This window comes from Rhinolophus hipposideros (genome assembly GCF_964194185.1).
Source record: "Rhinolophus hipposideros genome assembly, chromosome: 6".
Lineage (NCBI taxonomy): Eukaryota > Metazoa > Chordata > Mammalia > Chiroptera > Rhinolophidae > Rhinolophus > Rhinolophus hipposideros.
Window position 1 is genome coordinate 80,662,777 of NC_138052.1, and position 23,658 is coordinate 80,686,434.

A 23,658-nucleotide genomic window follows, 5' to 3' on the forward strand; every position below is an offset into this window, starting at 1 on the left:
TCTAGCATGAATTTATGCATAGAGGAGAACCTTAACAGTTAGAAGCTAAATCTCTCTGCATTTTTCTTTTTTTTTCTAAAATTAATAGAAGACATGCAATTTTAAGTGAGCACATTTAGATAAACAGACAATATTATTATGGCAAAGTCAAATACATGAATGTGTTGACTTGGAGTGAATCTACTCATGTGAGACAATGTTAGATGGGAAATCAGTGCTTAGACATGGAGTAGAGACAGTTCAAACCTTGTTCATTGATTTTTATTCAGTGTATTTAAAGAGGGGCTTTCTCTGTTAAAGAATAATGCTAAAACCAAAAATTATATAGCAACGTGGTATTTTGAAGATCTTTGTAAAATAATTTAATGTAAAGAAATGTCTTTGTATTGCAAACTGAAGGAAACATTTAAAATAAGCTCCTACTTTAAAAGGTGGTAGTAAATACAAAATAATTTGTATGGTCATCTATTCAGTTATTATATGCACTTAAACATTTTTGCAAGTTATATAAATAAATTCCTATTATTTATGTATATACTCTTTGGCATTTTACCTTTTAGAAAGAAGTGTATGATGATCCACAGAATAATGTGTTACTAGAACCAGCATTCTATCTATTCTCAGTTCTATTTCTCAGAAGTGATTTGCACTGTTGGCCCTGATGTTCACTGTGACTTTTGTGCAGACACCTAATGGATGCACTGGGAATTTGACGCAGCAAATTTTTCAGAGTGCTGCCTGGCGTACTGTTTCAGTGTCTGAATCCTTTGATTTATTGCTTGAGTTTGTAATTTTCTTTAGAATGGAGCGTTTTTGTGCAATGAGTTTTAACCCCAGTGACATTAAATAGTCGTTGTTGATTATTGGTTGTTTATTGACTGTTATATTTAATAATTATAATCAAAACCATATAAACTATTACCCATGAAAATTAACTTAATGTTAAAAGCAACCATGATTAACACAGATATCATTAAAATGAAATCTGTCTTGTTTGTGTTTACTAATAGATCATAAAATATACTATATTTACTAAAATATAGTTTTAATTTCAGTGGCTTATGTTTATCTCTCAAATCTGTCTTATTTTATGTAAACTTCAACAAAATAGAAGAGGAAAATACTTATTTGTTTAATCTGACGTGGAACATTTGAAGGAAGGCTGTTTGACTCATAGTAGATGCCTAATATTTATATCATTGATTGAATATTAACCACATTGTGTTTTCACAGCACCTTTTGGTGAAGTATGTTCCTGTAGCCTGATTCTATTGGAGATATTCTCAGATAATGGAGAATGAAATTTTGTAAAGTATTCCCCAAACTGTATCTGTCATGCTACAGGTGTGCCCCAAATTGTGATGTTTCATTACACAGGTTTTTTAATTTGACTTGTGATGATATTTTTCCAATAAGAATTAGTGATAAACATGGGATTCCCTTTATGGAATTTAACCTAAAATGTTTCTTTTTACAATTAAGGCTATTTCTTAAAGCAAGATGAGTGTAGATATTAAATACTTTTTTTTCCCCTCCATTTATCCACCTCCTCAGCCCCTTCTCGCCCAACTCTGGTTTAAGCCATTGTTTCTCAGTCTAGTTGTGTAGGACAAAGCTCCCTGGCCCATGCTGGTATGATGAGCCTTGCGCTACCCCCCCATGGAGGCACTTGGTCACTGGTTGTCAGTCGGCCACTCATAGCAGCTCACGGCAGCTCTCACCGGCTGCTGGCCACTCACGCTGTCTGCTGGTCATTCACGCTGGCTGCTGGCCACTGATGCTCACAGAAGCCTGCTGCAGTTCTCGCGGTCCTCCAGCTGCTCATGGCAGCCAAGCTCCAGGGAGAGCTGTTGTTCACAATCTTAGCTGTAGAGGGCGCAGCTCAGTGGCCTATAGTGGGAATTGAACCAGACATCTTGGCCTTAGGAGCATGGCGCTCCAACCACCTGAGTCACTGGGACGACCCCAAATTCTTTTCTAATAATAAATATTTAATATGCAAAATGAGTCAGGTTACAGATAAGTTATCTATTGTCTTGATTATACTGGTAGATTTAATGATTTATCTAGAAAAATCAGAGCGATCCTAAAGCTATAAGCTTAATATTTACCTAAGGGAGAGTTGCCTTGGAAAACGTACTGAATTTAAAGTTCAAATACCTAGCTTCCAATGTTCTGCTACTTATTAACTCAGTTTTCTTACTGTTAAACTGGGAGTAATTATACATAATATCATTAACTCCTAGGGAGTGATGTGATAATTAAATGAGACAGTCTATACTAAAGAGCTTTGTAAATCACAAAGTGCTTTGAAAATGTCAGCTATTATTATCAATATCTCTAAAGGCTGTCATCCTTAGATTTTTCTAATCATCACATTGTTATTATTTTTTAACATTCAGCAATGATGAAGCATGAAGGAAGAAATGAAAAGGGAAAACATTTCACTTTAAAATATCATTTGAATTGCTATAATTAAAAAAGAAATTGTCTTTTTTTCTGTAGTAAGTAATGCCAATTTTAAGAGAGATTTTCCCTGATTCTTGCTCCAAATGTCTTTTTCTCTGTAGTAAGTAATGCCAGTTTTAAAAGTGAGGTTTTTCCTGATTCTTGCTCTAAATGTAGATTATATTCTAAAATATAAAATTTGGTGTATGATGTATGTGTCTGTATGGTGACAGATGTTAATGAAACTTACCATGGTGATCATTTTGCAATATATATGTATAAATAGTGAACCATTATGTTGTACACCTGAAACTAATACAATGTTATATGTCTGTTATATCTTGATTAAAAAATAGTTTTTGAAATAACTATTTGCAAATTTTCTTTAAGATGTTTTTAAGGGGAAAATGTATTATTAAAAAAGGTTTTTAGTTACATTGAAGGTAAAAATATATTACATACTAGATACTGGAGAGAAATGATATAGGTAGTAGTTTGACATCTTGGAAAAGAAGAATATAATGGTACTTATATATGGAAATGGAGACCAATTATTATTTTAAATGTGGAGGTCTAGAATTTAAGTGACCTGCCGCACATTTGCAGAGAATTAATTGTTGGTTGAACAAAGACTAGAAAGCATCACTAGAGTTATAATGCCTTTCATAGTTAACATACTCTTTTATAAGCCTTGTTTTATTTGACAGTTGACATGCCACAATATTCACCTGAGTCTGAGGTCCACGACTACTGTTTTAAGTTTTGTTCATGAGGAGCCTATGATGTCGGTTCATACCTGGAGTAGCATTTTTTGTCTTAGTCTTGTCATGTTGATAGTATAAATATTCTCGCTTTGATGGTTTCTCCTAAAACACTGTTGTAATTATACTTTAACATCCTGTAATCTGCCTTTCACCCACCTATTCTACTTAAGTGTACATCCTATTTTTCATTCCTCTCCTCCCTCAGCTTCTGTTCTGCGTGTCCCTCTACCTCATTGACAGGCTTCTTTTTCTCTTTTCATCTCCATGCGGTTTATACTCTCTAAGGCTGTGCTGTCTAGTAAGAGAGCCATTAACTACATGTGGATGTTGCCAGATGTAACATGAATTAGGTGGTGCTAAGAGCTGTGAAGAAAAGTAACAAGGGCAAAGGAGACAGATAAATGGGCTTCTATTTTACATACGGTGGTGAGGGAAGGCCTCTCATATCTGAAGAAACAGAGAGAGAAGGCCATGTGTAAACTTGGGAAAAGGGAATCCCAGGCAGAGGGAAAAGGAAGTACAGAGTCTCTGGTGGGAACAGCTTGGCTTGTGAGGGGACCAGCAAGGAGACCACAGTGACTGGAACCAGGGGGCAAGTGGTGGACGCTGTTGTTAGAACTTTGCTTTTTTGCCTCTGAGTGGGATGTGAGGCTAATGGGTAGTTTTTGAGGAGAAGCATATTATGTGCTGGTTCCGGTGTGGAAAACAGACTGGATGGAGGGACATGATAGAAACAAGTGGAACATTATAATATCCTGTAGAACTTTCTTATATGACTTAGCTAGTTACAAAACAGTGATACTGGAGTCAAACAAGATCCTTATGGGACAATTACATTCTTCAAAGGACAGCATCTGCTGTTACCAATTCTGCATTATTAATACCGCTCAAACATTGCTTCAGATGGATATTGACTTCAGAACAGGTGTTTGGATAAGAGACAACACAATTATGTGATGCTCAGACACTTACTAGATACAAGAATATAGTTTTCACTCAGTTTCCTCATATGTAAGTGGGGTAGAATTACCTATCCTCGTGGGAATCATTTTAAAGTGTTTAGCACATCTCTCATGTGGCAAGTGCTCAATAAAGATTAAATCAATATTTTCTTTCCTAACACTATAGTTTACAGTTATATAAGTGTATATTTGATTTCTTTATTCATTTTCTCTATACTCTTGTAAACTTGATGGGGACAAAGACTGTGCTTGTCTTACCCATCAGAGTATAATGACCATGGCACCTAGTCTACGGTGTATATTAGGTGGGTAGAATAGCGTCATCATCTTCATCATTATTATTATTAGCAGCAGCATAAACCACCAAGACTGGTATTTCTTCCAGAAGGCAGGCATATAGCAATTTATTTATTTGTTTACATACATTAACTTAATTCTGAAAAAAATGTGTTTACATACATTAACTTTAATTCTGAAAAAAATATCAAGCATATTGAAAGGAAACAAAATACAATAATGAACCTCAGGAGCTTATCAGATAGTTTCACCACATCACATTTCTGCCATTTTTATTTCATTTCTATTCCTTGCTACACCCTACCCCACAACCAGTAAGTATATTATTTTTTACAATTCATTTTAAGTTAATATACATGAATTGAAATGTACAAATCTGTGCCAACTTGGTTGCTCAGGTGGTTAAGCGCTCCATGCTCCGAACTCCGAAGGCTGCCGGTTCGATTCCCACATGGGCCAGTGGGCTCTCAACCACAAGGTTGCCAGTTCAATTCCTCGAGTCCCGCAAGGGATGGTGGGCTCTGCCCCCTGCAACTAAGATCAACTGGACCTGGAGCTGAGCTGCGCTCTCCACAACTAAGACTGAAAAGACAACTTGAAGGTGAACGGCACCCTCCACAACTAAGATTGAAAGGACAACCACTTGACTTGGAAAAAAGTCCTGGAAGTATACACTGTTCTTCAATAAAGTCCTGTTCCCCTTCCCCAATAAAATCTTTGAAAAAAACCAAAAGACAAAAAAACAGAGATATGTGAACAGCAAATGGAGATTGTCTACCTAATCAGAAGAAATGAAAAAGACTGAAAAAGCATTGAAAAGGAATCTCACCATGGAGTTCAAAGTTATTTAGCTCTGTAACAGAATCTCAAATAAATTCAAAAAATTAAAAAAAAAAAGAAATGTACAAATCTTAGCTGTATAATTTTGACGAACAGATGAAGTCTTGTAACTCTATACCCATCTTGATATAGAACATTTCTATCTATGCAGAAAATTTTCCTTGCATGCTTTCTGTCATTTCCTGCCCTGCAATCACTGTTTTGATTTTCCCCCCCTTAGATTAGTTTTACCTGTTTGAGAACATCATAAATGGAATCACAATATTTTCTTTCTTTGTGTTTGGCATCTTATACTCAGCATAAAGTCTGTGAAATTTATCTATGATTTTTTGTGTTGATATATCAGTAATTTGTTCCCCTTTTGGCAATGTACTATTCTGTTGTATAGTGTATATTACAATTTGTTTATCCTTTTTCTATTGAGTTGTTCCCAATGGTGGCTATTATGAATAATACTGTGATGAATATTTGTGATGAATATTTATGTACAAGTACTTTTGTCAGAATTTGTTTTCTTTATTTCAGATGAAAAGTTAGGAATGAAATTTCTGGATCAAATGTTAAATGCATGTCTAACTTGTTAAGAAACTGGCATTCCATTTTTCAACACTCAAGTTGAGTCATTTTCTATTCTCGATAGTAATATGTGAGAGGTCCAGTTGCTTCACATTGTCACCAATGTTGAGTGTTATTAGTCTTTTTAATTTTAGCCATTTTAGTGGTTATATCGTGGCAGCTTGCTTTGGTTTTGGTAAGTATTTCCTGATAACGAATGATATTGAACACATTTTTTGGGGTGATTATTGGCTGTTCATTTATCTTTCATGTAAGTGTTTTGCCCATTTTTGTTTGGATTGCCTTATTGTTGCGTTATAAGAGTTGTTTATATATTGTGGATACAAATTCCTTTTCAGAATATTGTGAATATTTTCTCCCAGTTTATGGCTTGACTCTTCAGTTTCTTAATGGTCTCTTTGGATGAGCAGAAGTTTTAAATTTTGATAGAAGTCTAAGTTCTCTTTTTTATAGTATTGCTTTTGATATTTTGTCTAAGATACCATTGCCTATTCCCATGTCACAGAGATATTCTTTTAGGTTTTCTTTTAAAACTTTTAAAGATTTAGAATTTCTTTTTTGGTCCATGATCTATGTTTAATTTTGTATGTGGCATGAAGTAGGAGGAAGAGATTAATTTCTTATGGGAATAACCAATTGTTCCAGCACCATTCTTAAAAGATTTTTTCCTTCTTCATTGAATTTCTTTGACATTTTTGCTGAAAATCAGTTGACACTACAATTGTGGGTCTGTTTGTAGACTCTATTCTGTTCTATTCATCTGTTTGTTTATACTTATGCTAAAACCACTCTTGATTACTGGAGCTTTAAGTAAGTTCTTAAAATCAGATAGTGTAAGTCCTTTAGCTTTGTTCTTCTTTTTAATAGAAAATTTGGCTATTCTAGGTCCTTTGTATATCAATTAGAGTCACTTTGTCAATTTCTATAGAAAGACAGGGGTAGGAATAGGATTGGAATTGATTTGAATCTATAGCTTAATTTGGGAAGCATGTATATGTGTATGTACACAAGTATTTACATATATATATACATATATATATCTATTTTGGGAGGAGAAGGATTGATACAAGGCGTAATTGAATAATACGGTGAATGTTTAAATAAAAATAATTATTATAGTAAAAGACACATTGCCATTAATCCCCCTCAAAATATTTCCCTTGCCTTGAACATACATATCCCATTGTTCTTGCCACTTTCTGAAGAAGTCTGGATGTCGTCTTTTGTGAGTGTCTGTAGTTGCACTGTCGTGGCTGTCTTGATGTCCTGAATTGATTAAAAACATTTACCTTTCATGGTCCTTTTGACTTTGGGGAAGAGCCAGAAGTCGCTTGGTGCCATATCTGGTGAATAAGGTGGATGAGGACACACCGTAATGTTTTTTTGCACAGAATATGCCATATGCCAGAAGCAATATATGACATGGAGCATTGTCATGATGGAGGATGATTTATAGTACACTTTAAAACCACCTCTCAACCGTAGCTCACACCTGACAGACTGCACTGAACAGGTTGAAACTTATCACATATTGTTAGTAAGGTTTGATGCACTGCTTCCCATATTGAAGATCCATGCCTTTCCTTTGGATGGCACTTGGCAGCAGCTTTACTATATTTTATGATCACAATGGAAAGACTCCATGTCACACATCGCTTCTGGTATAGGGCAATTTCTGTCAAATAAAAACATTACAGTGTGTCCTCATCCACCTTATTCACTGGATCTGGCACTGTCCTACTTCTTGCTCTTCCCCAAAGTCAAAATGATTCAGGACATTGAGTGGCCATGACAGCGCAACTAAAGACACTCATGAAAGAGGACTTCCAAAACCGCTTCAAATAGTGTTAAGAATGATGAGAAAAGTGTGTTTTAAACGAGGGGGAATATTTTAAGGGGGATTAATGGTATTGTGTCTTTTACTGTAATGTTTTTTAAAATTGAAACATTCACTGTATTTCTTGATCACATGTATATTCATAAGTTTTTGTCTTCTATTTACATGGTGTATCTCTATTTATAGGTTACCTTTAATTAAATACTGTATATTTATGAAGGAGCTTGAAATTTATGCCTTTTACCACCCAATTATCTAATGTATATATTTTGTTGTTAACATTGTGAACACTGTATACTAGGGACTGTATCTTGTGATCAGCATATCTCCAGGGCCTACACCTGTGCCTGGAAAATAGGTGGGGCATAAATGAATTGTGCTATTGATATTTTGGCTCTTTAGTTAAGCTTTTAATATTTTTGAGTGTAGTTAATTGATGATTTTTGCCTATTTCACTGAATTCATTTAGACTAGGCGTCATTTTCCTTTCATGATGGGAATTTAAATACATTTCTATAAAGCTGTCTTTCCTCATTTCAAGTACTGTATTCATTTCCTGGGGTTATACATTATGGAAATACAGTGCAGACCAGAAAAGTTTTACTTAGAATCCTGAAATTTGGCAGAAATAGTACTGACTAGGATTACTACTAATTACAAGATTAAAATGTACTATTTTAAAAATAATGACATGTTTCCTTTTACCTTCTCCCAGAAAATATAGACATAAAGAAAACTAAAATTAAATGGCAATTAATATGAAGGAAAAATTAGGTACTTTACTAAGGGGCCCTAATTTCACTTACAAATTCATTTCTATAAAAGGTCGAAGAGTACCCAGCTTTTCCAGAGACCCATTTAATTTAATGACTTTCAGAAACAAACACAGTGGAAATAAAGATAATAATGAGGCCCATAAAATTTCATGCTTTAGTGTTTAGGTAATTGCTTCTTAAATTAAGAAGGTATTTTTTTTTGGACATGAGTATATTTCTGTCTTTTTTGGTTAAAAATATAATGAAAATTTTCCTCTAATCTGGTTGAATTTCATTTTGTCTATACAACAGCTATTTCATGTTAATTTTAGTGAGTTAAAGTAGTTCATTTATAATGTATTAAAGACAATGATATAATTGGTAATCCTATGGTACCGTTACCTGAAATTGCATTGATTCAAGTTTGTATATGAGAAAAACACATGACAAAGATGGCCTACTTTGATTGGTGCAGGTAAACAAAAAAATGTTTATTGTCTTCCTTTTGCCAAATTATGATAACAAAATAACCCAATAAATCTGTTATTGGAGGGTCACTCCAAAATACTTAGTTAAAACTATTCAGTTACTGAAATTATTTTACTGGTGCATTCACTTAAAAATAACTTTTTTAGAGTTCACTGTTAAATCACATTCACATGTTGAAATGTGGAGTTTGGGGGACAATACTTCTATAGTATGATACAAATATAAGTATCTTAATATTTTATACTTGTAGATTTTGATATACTGGTTTTCTAATATGCTGGTTTCCTGAAATGGGGACGTTAGATAGTCATTCTGCCATCTCATTAAGAAAAAGCATGTAAATGTGTGTTGTGAGTTACAAAGCTAAATAGCATGTTTCTCTGAATAACTCTTACTTTACTGTACTTGAAATAGAATCTGTACGTTTGATATCTGTATTAATAAGTTTTTTTTTAACAGAAACATGCTCTACTAATATAATGAGAAAATGCTATATAGTTTTAAAAAGTAATTGCTCATATGACTATTTTAAACTTTATTTTTAGTACAACTTTTATTTCCTTTTTATTAAGCATATGGGCAGCAGGAAGGTCATAATAGGAGAAGCATCACCATGAAATGAATTTAAATTGTTTTACTGAGTAGACTTCATTTGTGCAAACAGAAAGCAAGTCCCTGAAAACCAATTTAATGGTCAGAAAAACTTTAAGGTCTAATACTTCAATCAATTCCTATGCTTTCTTTTCTTGGATGAGTACACATAGGCCTTTAAATGTATATTTTGAAAGTGAGTTGATGCAGCGCTGCATATTTGTGCTTCTGCTTAAGAAACTTAGCAACATTATTTTTCTATGTATTTTTAACCTATTTTTTAACCTACATTTCAGACAAGATAAATAAAACATAAGTTCATTTATATAATTCATTAAGTTGCTGAAAGTAAGATATTTTCATAGACTCAAAATAGATGCTCATAAAAGTTTAGATTCTTTTATAAAGATACAGAGTACTACTAATAATCATGTATTCTGATAGTTTTGCTCCATCAGAGGGTTTTTACCTACGGGTACGTCCCCCCATTTTAGGTCGACAAATCTAGTTATAAGAGGAATTGAATATATCTGTTCTACTCTACTCCGTAGCAATATGATTGCATAACATTCATTGAGTATTTTCTATATAAGCCACTTTACATACTTTATTCTAGATGAATGAGAATTGAGATGTGATGTTCTTGTTTTCACAACAAAATGTGAACTCAGCCATTTATCTTTTCCAGTCACTCTACTTAAACTTTCTCCTCTTCATGTACTACTCATTAGGCTCATGGTGGTGGCAGAAGGTTTCTCTCTTGGTTCATCTTCATTCACTCACACAGAGGGTTAAAACCTAGAAAGAATAAATTATTTGAAAATAATTGGCATATTTTTCAGATGATTGTTCAAGACTGAATATTTTAATCAACAATTTATTGCACCTTCAAGATGTTGATATGGAAACAAAGCTGAGAGTTAGATGGTGGAAGTAGACTGAGTACTGTGACACATTGTTTGTTTACATGTAATAAAGACTACAACAAGGCAGTAAAATAAAGAACAACACAAGTCATGTGGGTGGGGAGGAAGAGAGCGTAGGGGAGAAAAAAAGAAAGAAAGTTGGAAGAATGGATGCGTCACTGTCACCATATGCCACAGGTGATTTGATATTGCAGCAAGAAGCCTCATTGATCAGAATGTGCTGTATCAGGAGCCTGAAAACCTAACCTCATCCCACTTCACTGACAGCATCCCATCTCCTCAGTGATTGCTCTGACTTAGCTCTTACTGCAGAAATCTATTTGTCTGCATTTATTTTATGTTAATCTGAATTTTGAAATACTGTGATACAGAGAAGCAGATTTATTCCATTCTGATCCTCTTGTGAGATGTCAGCACTCTAATTCAATCCATCCATTTTTCAGAATGTGAGCGTCTCAGTGCAGTAGCACTTTGTCATTTAACTAAGACTGTTAGAGAACTACTTTTTCATTTTAAATTATATTTTACATTTTTATATTGAAACTAACATATACTATCGGGGTGGTTGAAATATTCCCATTAATTTTTCACATACAGCTTGGGCTTAGAATTAATACTCTTGCTTTATGCCAGAGGTTTACAGAAGATATATCCATTTGAAGAATACTTCTGTATTACGATATTAAAGACGTTTCCCATCAAGTTACCAATCATTCTAGTAATATGATGTGCAGGTAGTGTATATTCCTCATATGCATTACCAGGATAAAATCTTGGTTTTCTAAAACTTAGGCTTTCTTTTTCACTATTATCAGAACTAAGTTACCCAATCCATTTTATTTTAAGTATATATTCAAGCAAGTTTAGAATTAAATTTTGTAACGTCTTCTCCTTTATTTGGAAATTATTTTAACTTATCCTGTTTTATATGTATTTCAATTTTATAAACACATTTTCTTTGGAAGTAGATGGATTATAAGTTATTTTGACAGCGTATCTTCAGCTGCCCTTATTTAAATCAAATGTGAATGAATGCTATTTTTGAAACTACAGGTTTTCGCCTGTTTAACCCCCATCCCTATATAAATGATTTTGGTTGGGATTCTTTGATGAGATTTATAATGCAATCTTTGTTTTTCAGTTATCTTTTGAATTGTTCAATACCGGATTTGCACTGATAACTGAATATATATACATATATATATATATATTATTTCAGAAAGGAATTAGCAGTGATTTTTAAAGTTATGTTTATTGTTATTTTTCAGCAAAGCTAGAGAAGAGCTGCTGAAAACTCAGAAAGAACGTGATTTTCATCGAATGCATCACAAACGAACAGTCCAAGAAAAAAACAAATTAATTAATGACCTCAAAGGGTAAGATGCTAATATTTGTTGGCATATTTATTAATGAGCTATTTAATCAGTGTTAAGCAAGTTGGTTGCGGCAGAAGGTTTCAGGTAAATTTATTCATTCGACGTCTATTGAGCGTGTACCGTGTGCCAAACGGTATACTATGTGTTTGAAGATGAGTAAGTTTAGGCTCTGGCTGTCATGTGCTCTACTGTCTGCCAGGGCAGCTCAGGCATTTCCACTTTGCTGAGTGGTGACTATCATTTTTCCTAAGTTTCTAATAGCTACCCTAGGAGTGAGTTCACCTCATTCAGTAGAGTACTTACTCCAATACTTATAAAATCCAGTGTCTTAAGAAAGTAGTTCAAGGTCAATAATTTATTGTTTATCCAGTCTTAGACTGCAGCCCTTTTATCAAGTACTTCAAAATCCAGTCTTAGGTATTTTTCTGGTTCCTGTTAGTACGTGCTGATTAATTCTTGCAGCAGTTTGGATGTATGGTCTCTTCCTTCCCTTGTCACACCATTAGCCTGGTGGTCAAGAGAGGAGGGAGTAGGAACAACTCCCGGAGAGCATCTGTTACCTTGTGGGGAAGTATTAGCTCTTTCTAGAGAAAGAGGGCCACCTCTGCAAGTGCACAGGGCCAAAGGAGAGGGGCTACAGAACTAGCAGCCTTAGGGGCATCCTGAGAACCAGAGAAAAAGAGGTAATTTCGTTTAACAGAAGAGTCAGTTCATCAGGCAGACATAGCATGCGTTACTCTATGAGCTTCAAAATAATGTGATAAAGCAGATATCAGCAGAAAATGATGATAAAGTAGAAAGGAAAAATAAATATTTCCACAGTTACAATTGGAGATTTTAACACTCTTCTTTTAGTAATTAGTAGAAAAATAAATCTCTAAGTCTATAGAACAAGACAAATTGATTGACATTTATTGAGTTCTACTTTGGACTTTTAAAGTGCACATGGAATGCTCATCAAAGTAGATCATGTGCTGAGCCATAAAGCAAGTCTCTCTCTAAAGTTCAAAGAATTGATGTCATACGGAATATGTTGTCTGATCACAACCAAATTAAATTAAAACTAGATGGCACAGAGCTCTTTGGAAAATTCCCAAATATCTGGAAATTAAGTAACACACTTCTAAATAACCAAATGAGTCAAAGAAGGAAATGAGAAAATATTTGGAACTGACTGAAAATACAGCATTTTAAAATGTGTGGGATCCAGCCAAAGCAGTGCTTAAAGTGAAATTAATAGCTTTAAATGCTTCTATTAGAAAAGAAGAAAATTTAAACCAGTGATCCAATCTTGTACTTTAGAGGCTCAAAAATAACAAATTAAATACAAAGAAAGAACAATAAATGAAATAGTAAAAATAAGATCTGTAACCAATAAACTAGCAAAGGGACAAACATTTTCTAAGAGAAATGAAAATATATAACCAAAAGTTATATTATGTGACTAGTATACGAATATTTGTAGCCACTTGATTCATAATAGCCCCAGACTAAAAACCACTGTTTTCCTCAGCAGAATATTGTGTAAGCATATTTTAGAATATACAAACGAGGGAATACTACTCACACAATGAAAAGGAATGGATCACTGATCTACTCAGCAAAATGGAAGTCTGAAAAACATGATGCTAAATGCAAGAAGCCAGTTTCAAAAGAGAACATATTCAATGTTTCCAAATATATGAAGTTGTTCAATCTCCTGAGATGTTAGAAATGCTCTGTATTTTGATAACAATGTAGATTACCTGGGTTTGCATATTTATGAAAGCTCTAAAACTCTTAACATTTAAGATCTGTATATTTTATTCCATATAAATTACACGTCACTAAAAAAGAAAAACATTTGAAAGTATTTTCAAATAAAACATATTTTTAAAGTGTTTAGATCGTAAGTTGAGTGAATTATTTCTCCTATGAGGTATCAAAATATTTTTATACTTAATTTTTAAATATCTGGTTAATTAAACTTGTTTTCAAGACTATTATTTAGTTTATGTTGATGTAAATGACACTGTTTCTGTTTAATCATCCGTTGTTTGTAGCCCTTGTCTTTTTGAAAATTATTTCTGAATTGATTAAAGAAACTGCAGTTTTTTTCTGTCAGTGAATAGCCGTAGTCTTCTGACTGCATATTTGAATACAGAGAAATGTGACTTTCCAACTCCCACCCAGATTGCAGAGAAGCTGTATGCCATATAATAGTTCTTGCACTTCTTGGCTGTGTTGCGTTGACCTTTATATGGTTACTCATTTTTTATTCCAATGCAAAAAAACAGAAAAAAGAAAGAAAAAAAAAAGGTTTAGATGTTAAATGGAAATCACTGTTTTAACTGAATTACCCTTTAAGATGACCTTTATTTTTCATAGGTTGAAGTTACATTATGCATCTTATGAACCAACTATAAGGGTGTTACATGAGAAGCACCACACTTTACTGAAGCAGAAAATGCTGACCTCCTTGCAAAGAGACAGAGCAATCAAGCAGGTAAAGAGACCATCAAAGTTACCTCAAAATAATTTTGTAACCATTCATTTTTTTAAAAAAAAAAATAGGTAGAATTACTGGTTTTGTTTCTGAGATAAATTTAAAAAGGTTCCCACCAGTTGTCATGTTGTAAATGAGATTCATTTAGAAACATTTAGGAAAAGTATTTTAATCCACTTTAAACCTATTGTGGTTATTATTCAATTAAATATGATTTTATTTAAACAAAATTGTATAGGCAATTATTGAAGTGTAGTTAGAGGAAAAAACTCAGACCCGATCAGACAAACTTGGGTAAAACGCCAGCTTTGACAGTTACAGACATAGATCTTACTTAAATACCTTGAACTCAGATTTCTCATATATGAAGTGGAGCCATAAGAACGTGCATTTTAGTAGTGTTGTGAAACTTATGTGAGATGATAAATAAAATCTCCCTGCAGTTTACCCTGAAATGAATATGTGGCACAGCTAGTTATTAACCCAATGTTCAGTCATTTTTTGCTATTGACCCTTTTCCATTCTTTTCGTAGACGTAGGCCTAGGGGTAATATTGAGGAACCTCTGGTATAGAATTCAAGAAAAATAAAGCAAAAGCATTCATGAGCCACGTTAAAAATATGTAACAGGTCATTAGAAAATATAAAACAGCAACTATGCTTAAATTCTTTTATTGTTTTCCGGAGATTCTCATTTTTAGTCAAACTTTCAGAATCTACAAAAAATTGCACAATAGTTATCTTCTTCCTTGAATTATTTCGTTGTGAAGACATGTTTTAATCATGTACATTTTGTCTTTTCTTAAGTGTAAGTTTTAGCTAGTAAAATGTAAAATATCACTTGTGTCTGTGCTTCTATTTTAATTTAGTATTCTTCTTAAAAGATTACATTAAATTTATTGGGGTTACATTGGTTAGTAAAATTATATAGATTTCAAGTATACAATTCTATAATACATCATCAATACGATTGTATTGTGTGTTCACCACCCAGAGTCAGTTCTCCTTCCATCACCATATATTTGATCCCCTTTACACCCTTCTAAAACCCTCTTACCCTCTGGTAGCCATTAAACTGTTGTCTGTGTTTATGAGTTTTTGTTTGTCTTGTTCGTTTGTTGCTTTCACTTTTATATCACACATATGAGTGAAGTCATATGGTTCTCGACTTTTTCTGTCTGACTTATTTCACTTCGCATAATCTCAGAATCCATCCATGTTATCGCAAATGGCAGTAGTTCATCTTTTCTTATGGCCGAGTAGTATTCCATTGCATATATGTATCACATCTTCTTTATCTAATCATTTATCGAAGGACACTTTGGTTGTTTCCATATTTTGTATTCTTGAATGTCTGAATCGTATGATTAGTAATATTGTGTAAAATTAGCTTAATACTAATTTACATTTTTGTAGCATTATATGGCAGACCTTCAGAATTTCATCTCCTTTCTACTTTTCATTTAATTAGTCCCTCAGCCTCCCAACAATAGGCACAACTCTACATCGTGGAGTACTGAAAACTAAATTCAGGTTTTTCCTACTTCTTGTCCTGCATCGGGGCCAGCTCAGACCCATTTCATTCTCTTTATCTTCCTGGTCTCAAGCTCATCTTCCTGTCTTCCCTTCTCCAGAGAGGAATCCATTAGTGACCTGGCTATACAGTCTCAAGCAGCCACGTATACTTTGGCAACTCCGCAAGACCACTCAGACTGATTTTCACTAGTTCATGATTCCAAGGCCTCCCAGGCATCCATACTGGCAAGTGCCTACACTCCTCTCCAGACTGTTGATTTCTACATCTGCAACCTGTCCAACACTGGATCTGCCACTCATATTCGTGTGATTAGGGTTGTTATCTTCCTGGAAAGGCAATTAGTTTCCCTGTCTCTAATATGAGGGGAATTTTTGAGGTTGGATTCAAGGGTCATATAGAGAACATGTTTAGGCCACATCCAGTCTTTGGGTTTCAGATTGCCCTCCCACTGGGTTAGTTAAAAGAGCCAAGGGTTGGGAGTGGTAGGTGTGTGTCCCAGCCGTGCCACACAGTAGCCATGCAAGCATTCAGGTCACTTCACATACGTGTCTGCTTTCCCATCTATTAAACAGAGGTAAATACTTGCCTTATACTTGATATTTGTCTAAAATGAAAACATGTTTAAAAAATTAAAATCACACTCTCTGTGAGGAAGGATTGAATTTTATACACTACCATTTAAATGTGCAAAGAAGTGTATCTTTATTATCTGCAACTTATTTTGTACTTGAACCCCTACTCCTGCTGAAGGCAAAAGAAAACATAATCTGCTATTAAAGGCTATTCAGATCTTTTTGTGTTGAAACAGTGTCTTTGAGTTTAACACAGGGCGTTTGAATGCTGTATTAACTGACTGTGTAGCTAAAATATAACTATCAGTGTTATTTTCAGCCATCAAATGGCATCGTCTTCTCATTCTTCCCCAGATGGTTCCCAGTACAAAGGGCACTGAGTGTATCCATATGGCGTGCAGTCTACATGCTGTCCTCTGGGCCTTCAGGGTCTCATGCAGTGTGACTGGTTTGGTCATATTCCTGGTTTTGAAGTACATGATTCCGGTGGTTCCTTTGAGTATGAATCTAACATACTTTGCTAAATCCATGGCTTCTGCCACAGCATCTGTGAATCCTTAACATCTGTGGCCTCATTGTCCTGACTCTGGTTCTTTTTCTGGTCGAGTGTTTCAAATGTTAACATTTTAATGAACCGCCCGGCCCCTGAGACATGTTGAGACTTCTGATTTCTCTGAACTGCAAATACAAGCCGTAAGCAATTTGAAGACCACTTAAGGTCTACCTGTGTAGACATGCCTCCTTCAGTCAATTTTCAAACACCACCTGGAGGATGTTATGTTTTTTTCCAGCCCAGTGCAAAATATGAAGATCTCTTTAAGAAGCTGCAATTTTCCTGGACAATTCTCTGAAAATCTAGGAGCAAGTATAGTCTATATTTGGAGTATCCCAGAATGATATAGCTTTATGTGTCCTTTGCTCCCAACTAGCTTCACTTAGATTTTTAGTTTGAGAGGTGAACCAGGTAACTCATGTCTGACCACTTGCTTTTTCTCCTTCTCAGGCACAGAACCCTTTAGACTTCTTTGTGCTATTGGATGGGATATCTTCCTGTCCTCTTCTACATTATTCTACATTATACCTCTACATCCCCATTTGTGCCAGACAGTCCTTACTTACACCTCTTGTCACAGGGTAATTATTAACAGCTTCCATTTTTATCTGAAAAAAAATTCATTTTGGAAAATGCTGATGTGGAAATTCTAAAGAGTTCATTTCTTGTTATCTAAAACAGGAGCAGTTAGGATTTAGAAATAGCTTTCCTTGCTCTATCAAATCTGCTGTTCAGGATGGTAGATCCACTATGATTTGAGAATGTCAGATTTGGGTAGGAGATGCCATACCTGCCACAATAACTTTTACTACTGTGCTTCCACGAAAATAAGACCTAGCGAGACAATCAGCTCTAAGGCGTCTTTTGGAGCAAAAATTAATATAAGACTGGGTACACTATGTGTTGTATAAGACAGGGTCTTATAGTAAAATAAGACCGGGTCTTATATTAATTTTTGCTCCAAAAGATGCATTAGAGCTGATTTTTTGGCTAGGTCTTATTTTCGGGGAAACACGGTATGGACAATGCTAATAGTGGGCATTTGGATACTCTTTTAGATCTCTTTGGCTGTAAATGGAAACTAGATGTAGCAGCTGCCATTCTCAGGATGAATTCTGTATTGTACATGGTTCCTCACATGACCATATTTTATTCAAGATCCAGAATTGGTACACATGATTGATGGAGCCTATGCAATATTGTTAGTATACTAGTTACAAGAAAGGATGGTAATATCTGACATCTATAGTGAAAGATGGAAGACTCACAATTCATTAAACCCAAGGTTCTGAGTGGCCAAAATGACTGTCAGTTATCCCTTATACCAGGGTAGCCCGAGGGTCAATTAGCATATTCTCCAAATTAGGACAGAGAATATAGTCTCATTCTTATCAGCTCTGTCTTTGGAGAACAAGCCAAGGTTATTGATTAATGAGCCAGACCCTTGTGGTGGGAACTCTTCATATAAAGAATGATTTATTACCAACCCAGTCTTTTTCTTCTTTTTTCACTTTTTTTCTTTCTGTTGGATTATTCTTTTCAGATATACCATGGATATACAGCCATGGATTAGCCTTTTCGCTTGAACCTATCAGTGTGCCATGAAGCTGTAGAATGAATTTATTGTGAAAATATATTGAAATATAAGTGAAAAGATATTAACATACATGAAAAATTCTTCTGTGATCCAACATGGAAGATGCCAATTTTTATGCTTCTTGTTTGATTATGTCTTTCATTGTTATGCTGATATAGTTATGCTCTGAGAATTCACTTCTAACCAAAGTTTTAGAATGCGAGTTTAGAGCATTAAGAAATATCTTGTGTTTTGTATCTGGATTCCTAATCATCTTTTCCTTACAAACCTTATTTTAAAACATTGAGCTCATTATGTTTTTCTTTAAACACATAGACCTTTCAAGTACCTTGTACGACGTAAGGTTAGAATTTAGAATTTTACAATGCTATTCAATTTGTATATAAAAGAGTGAAAGTATATTGTGAGGTGACGGAAATCTAATAAATATGTGTTTTCAAAAAAAAATTTTTTTTGGTAGATAATAAATAGTGTAGCAACTTTTATATTTATTTAAATCTTATAGAAAAATCTATATTTTAATTATTTTAAATTCTACAGATGTCCAAAATTCTGAATTAGAGCCTCAACTTTGAAAAAAGATAAAATGTAATTTATTTGTTAGTATATATTTATGTATACTGAATTACATTCTGTCTTTTTTGCGTCCTTTTTTGAGACTGTAATTCAGGAGATATTCTAAAAAATACACACACACATACGTTTTCTAGTTCTGCCTGCTGAGAGAGCCTAGAAATAATTGCACTCCCATAACAATGAGCATATCAGTTGGTTTCCCATACTGTTCTTTGATAGAAGGAAGTAAGGCTTTTTGCGGAAATGGCTGATTGTAGTCTGGGCAGGGAAAATACAAGATGAGCCTGGAGTGATGGAGCATGTCGTTGTGTGAGGAAGTTCGGAAATGTTCACAAAGTTAAAGGGAAAGGAGAGAGAGAGAGAGAGAAAGAAAAGATAGAAAACCCAAGAAGAAAAAATGGGTTATGTCAAGGGACAGAGGAACTATTGTGGGCACCTATAGAGGTAGATGGACCAGTAACTAAATTTGGTTTGAATGTTGAGCATGATGATGCCATACATACACGCAGAGGGTATGACAGTATTTATTGTGTGTTTGATTTCTCTGGGGAGAACAGCACATGCCTACTGTGTGGGTTTGAAATGGCAGAGAGAGCAAGGAAAGGAGACTGGCTTGGGGTTTTATCGAAGTTTGGATTTGGGGCCAGGGTGAGAGTTCTCATGCGCAGGGAGGAGGGCCTTGTGTGGTTTGAAGCTTCCATCAGTGCCAAAGGAGGAAACATCCAGTCATTCTTATCAGCTTGCCCAGATATGGGCACAAAGGGAAGAGGATAGGGTAAGGCTTAAAAGCTGTTAGCAGTATAACATTAAAAAAATGGAGTCAGATTTATTTATAGGAATCAACCTGAAAGAGCTTCCCAGTGGTCAAATTTGGAAAAATTTGAGCCAGAGAATAAATAATGTAATATTGGATTATAACTCAAAATAAATCTATGAGTTTATAATGATTTATGTAAATAAATAGGAGAGTTTATAATTTATTTATATAAATAAATAGAAGAAAGAATAAAAGGGAAAAGAAAAATATCTTCTTCAAAGAAGAATCTCAAATGATATATGTAGATAAGTTTTCCCTCAAGGATGTGGAGCTTAACACTTAAGCTGTTTTGTGCTAGCTGCATGTAGTAACTTGCTTAGAAAACTGTAGTGGAAATGTGGTGGGGGGTGGGAGTGGGCAGGGAGGGAATAACTCTCTACAGTGGTACTACCTGGCAGATCCTGCTTCAGGAAGGTGATCAAAGTTAATGTCATCAGCATTTCATCATGTTGATGACATGCATCCTTGATGTAATGGCTAATAATGGCACTTCTCCTTTGTGGTCCTCCTCCCCCAAACCCTTAATTCCAATTTAACCACGAGACAACACCAAACAAACCCAAGTTCCTGGACATTCTGCAAAAATAGTACCTGACCAGTACTCCTCAAGACATGATGGCTAAATGTAAGGTAGTGTCCTAGAACAGAGAAAGGGTATTAGGAAAACATTAATGAAATAAGAATAAAATATAGACTTTTAAAAATAATGATGTATTAATATCAGTGCATTATTTGTGACAAATGTACATGACAATACATGATATAACGGGGAATGGTACAGGGTATGTGGAACTCTGTACTATATTTGCAACTTATATGTAAATTTCACAGTATTCTAAATAAGAGGAACATTTAAAATTTTTATAATCCATTGGCATCCAAGAGTAGATATACATTTTTCTCACTTTTTTTATCCAGGGATTTCATGAGCACTAATTTATAGGTTACAATTTATTATCTGCTATTTTCTATTAAAGAAATCTTGCTACTCAGTGAAAGTAGAAAAATGTGTATATCTATATATAATTAAATAGATGGCCTTTTGTGTTGGCATAATCATATACAATGAGGGATGAGAGAGCTTCTTAAAGTTGAATTTTTAATTTAAGTCTATTGTTCAGGAAATATAGGTAAATGGTATGCCATTGAATTAACAAATGTTCTTAATTATAATGCATGTTTAATAAAACAAGGAGTGCCTGTGTGTGGAAAATGAGCTAAGAGTTTTAGGAATAACAGCAGTTTCTTCATATTTTACTTCCTAAGTAATACTTACCTCATCTTTTATGGACTTAAAGACAAATTAAGCTGTTGTGAAGCAATTTCAACAAAGCAGAAACCTCTTTTAAAGTGGAGATCTGAATAATTATCGTTCAAAGTGTGCAATGAGTATTCTTGAGTCCGGAAACTGTGCTGGAAAAGAAATGTTCAGATGCTTACCCATAATAGATACTAAATAATTGCCTGTGGAATTTAAATTTAAAATTGTATTTTTCTTCTGTTGCCATTCATGTTTAAAAAATTTAATTACACATGAATTAACCCATTGGAGATTAATATTTTTTATATTTTACAATCAATATTTAAACACTGCATTTTTAAACCTCTTTTTGGAGTCATTTAGTATCTTTTGGATTTTATTTTTTAGATTTCTAGAGTTCAAGCAACACTGATGTATGCGGAACCAGGGAGTAGTAACTCAGTTCCTGAAATTAGAGGTAAGAGTAAAATGTGGTAAGACTAATTTAGTATTGGTTTGTGATTTCTCAACCTTATCAGAGCTCAAAATTCTAGAGCTATTTAAAAGTGAATAAATAGTGTTGTAACTACTCCCAAATTAAAATGTTGATGAAAAGATAAAGATTAAATATAGATATGATACTGTACAGATTAATTTTAGAGAAAAATATGAGTAAACCATATGGGAGGACTTCTGCTTCTGGCCATGATGGAGTACTTGGTACCAGACTAGGCTTCTCCCCATAAATAACTCTAAAATTAGACTGTATACTACATGAGGCAACTACTTGCAGACAGTGGAAAACAGCACAAGTCACAGAAGGCAAGTGACAGAAGGAAAATTTGTAAATTTGGCTCCATCATCACCATGGCTTTGTGCCTGGGGAATTTCCCAAGCTAAGCTCTATGGAGGTGGAGGTCAAGAAAGCATAGCAGTCCTGCATAAATTGAAAGGGCAAATTGTCAAAGCAACTAGAATCTGTAGAAAAGGGCACCAGATGAGGGTGTACTGCAATGAGCAGTGGTCCTGCTTTTGAGGGAGTTTACTGTGAGTCCTTAATTGATAGCTGGGCCACATAGGCAAGAGTGGGACTTATCAAAGAGAGAAGATTCTACAGGGCTAAGAGGAGACCAGGAATTCTAGAGGTCAAACAGTGCTGGGAGACATTGGAGTTCTAGCCATACCTGGCTGGAGAGACCTCTTTAACACCTTGATAACACTGTATTAACATTCAACATCTTGTATCCACTGTATAAAACCAAAAACAAAGCTTACACAGAATTCCTAGATAAAATAGTTTGCAGTTAGAATCTTGCCAAGGTAGAGAGCGTTGGGAAATATTTAGGGCTTTCCATGGACCTACCCTAACAAAGCAAGGCTTGAAATTCAAGGTGATCATCAAAAAATTAAACTGTCTGCTGGGATAAAAATCTGTAACCTTCAGAGGGAGACAGTTGTCCCAAATCTTTATAATCTGTCATTTGTATTGACCAGTATATAATTGAAAATATGATCTACAATCAAGACAGAAAGCAATCAATGGAAACCTACACTGATATGGCTCAGGTGTTGGGTTTAGCAGATAAAAATGTTAAAGAGGCTATTTTGAATATAATAAAGGACTTAAAGGGAAATATGACATCAATGAGTGAAAAGATAGGAAATCTTGGCAGGTAAATTGAAACAAAAAGGATATACAAATTCTAGTACTGAAAAATACAATAAAATGAAAATTTTATACTTCACAACAGATTGGAGGTGACAGAAGTGTCAGTGAATTTTCAGAGATCAATAAAAATAATCTATTCTACAGAAGAAATAGAAAAAAATTGAAGGAAAATTTGCAGACTTAGCATACGTGTAATAAGAATCCCAAAGGAGAAAAGAATGAGAATGGGGCATAAAAATATTTAAACAAAAGATGACCTAAAATTTCTCAAGCTTGATGAAAAGCATTAACTTACACATCCAAAAGAAAAAAAAAAGCAACTAACTATAAACACAAAGAAAATCATATCTGGATATATTCAAACTGCTGAAAATTTAAGTGAGAAAATCTTGAAAGCAGCCAAGAGAGAAAAATCATATTACATACAGGGGAACAATAATACAAATAAAAGGCTGATTGCCCATCAGAAATAATGGAAGCTAGGAAATGAAATTAAATCTTTATAATGTGGGCAAATGTTAATTCCGAATTTTATATTCAATAAAAGTATCCTTCAAAAACTAATGTGAAATGCAGACATTTTAATGTAAATGAAAGCTTAGAGATTTTGTTGGCGGCTATTTTGAAGTACAGGAAATACTGAAGGATTTTCTTTGGGCTGAAAGAAAAGTATGCCAGAAGTAAAGTCAGAACTACAGAATAGAATACAGAGATTTAGAAATGTTAAATTCCAGTTAATGTAAAGATAATGT

At 34.3% G+C, this 23,658-nt stretch overlaps 1 protein-coding gene across 3 annotated transcripts in view; it reads left to right on the forward strand.

The window, feature by feature from the left end:
* SPAG16 (sperm associated antigen 16) overlaps positions 1 to 23,658 on the forward strand; it is a 65,165-nt gene that overhangs the window by 21,588 nt on the left and 19,919 nt on the right. Inside the window, exons 6-8 of one of the 3 annotated variants that reach the window (XM_081050561.1) lie at positions 11,754 to 11,861; positions 14,229 to 14,346; positions 21,646 to 21,715. In XM_081050561.1, the coding sequence (XP_080906687.1) occupies positions 11,754 to 11,861; positions 14,229 to 14,346; positions 21,646 to 21,715 (296 nt within the window). Of the gene's footprint in view, positions 1 to 560; positions 2,811 to 11,753; positions 11,862 to 14,228; positions 14,347 to 21,645; positions 21,716 to 23,658 lie in introns of those variants that run through there. The other 2 variants (XM_081050563.1, XM_081050562.1) reach the window with 2 other exon arrangements.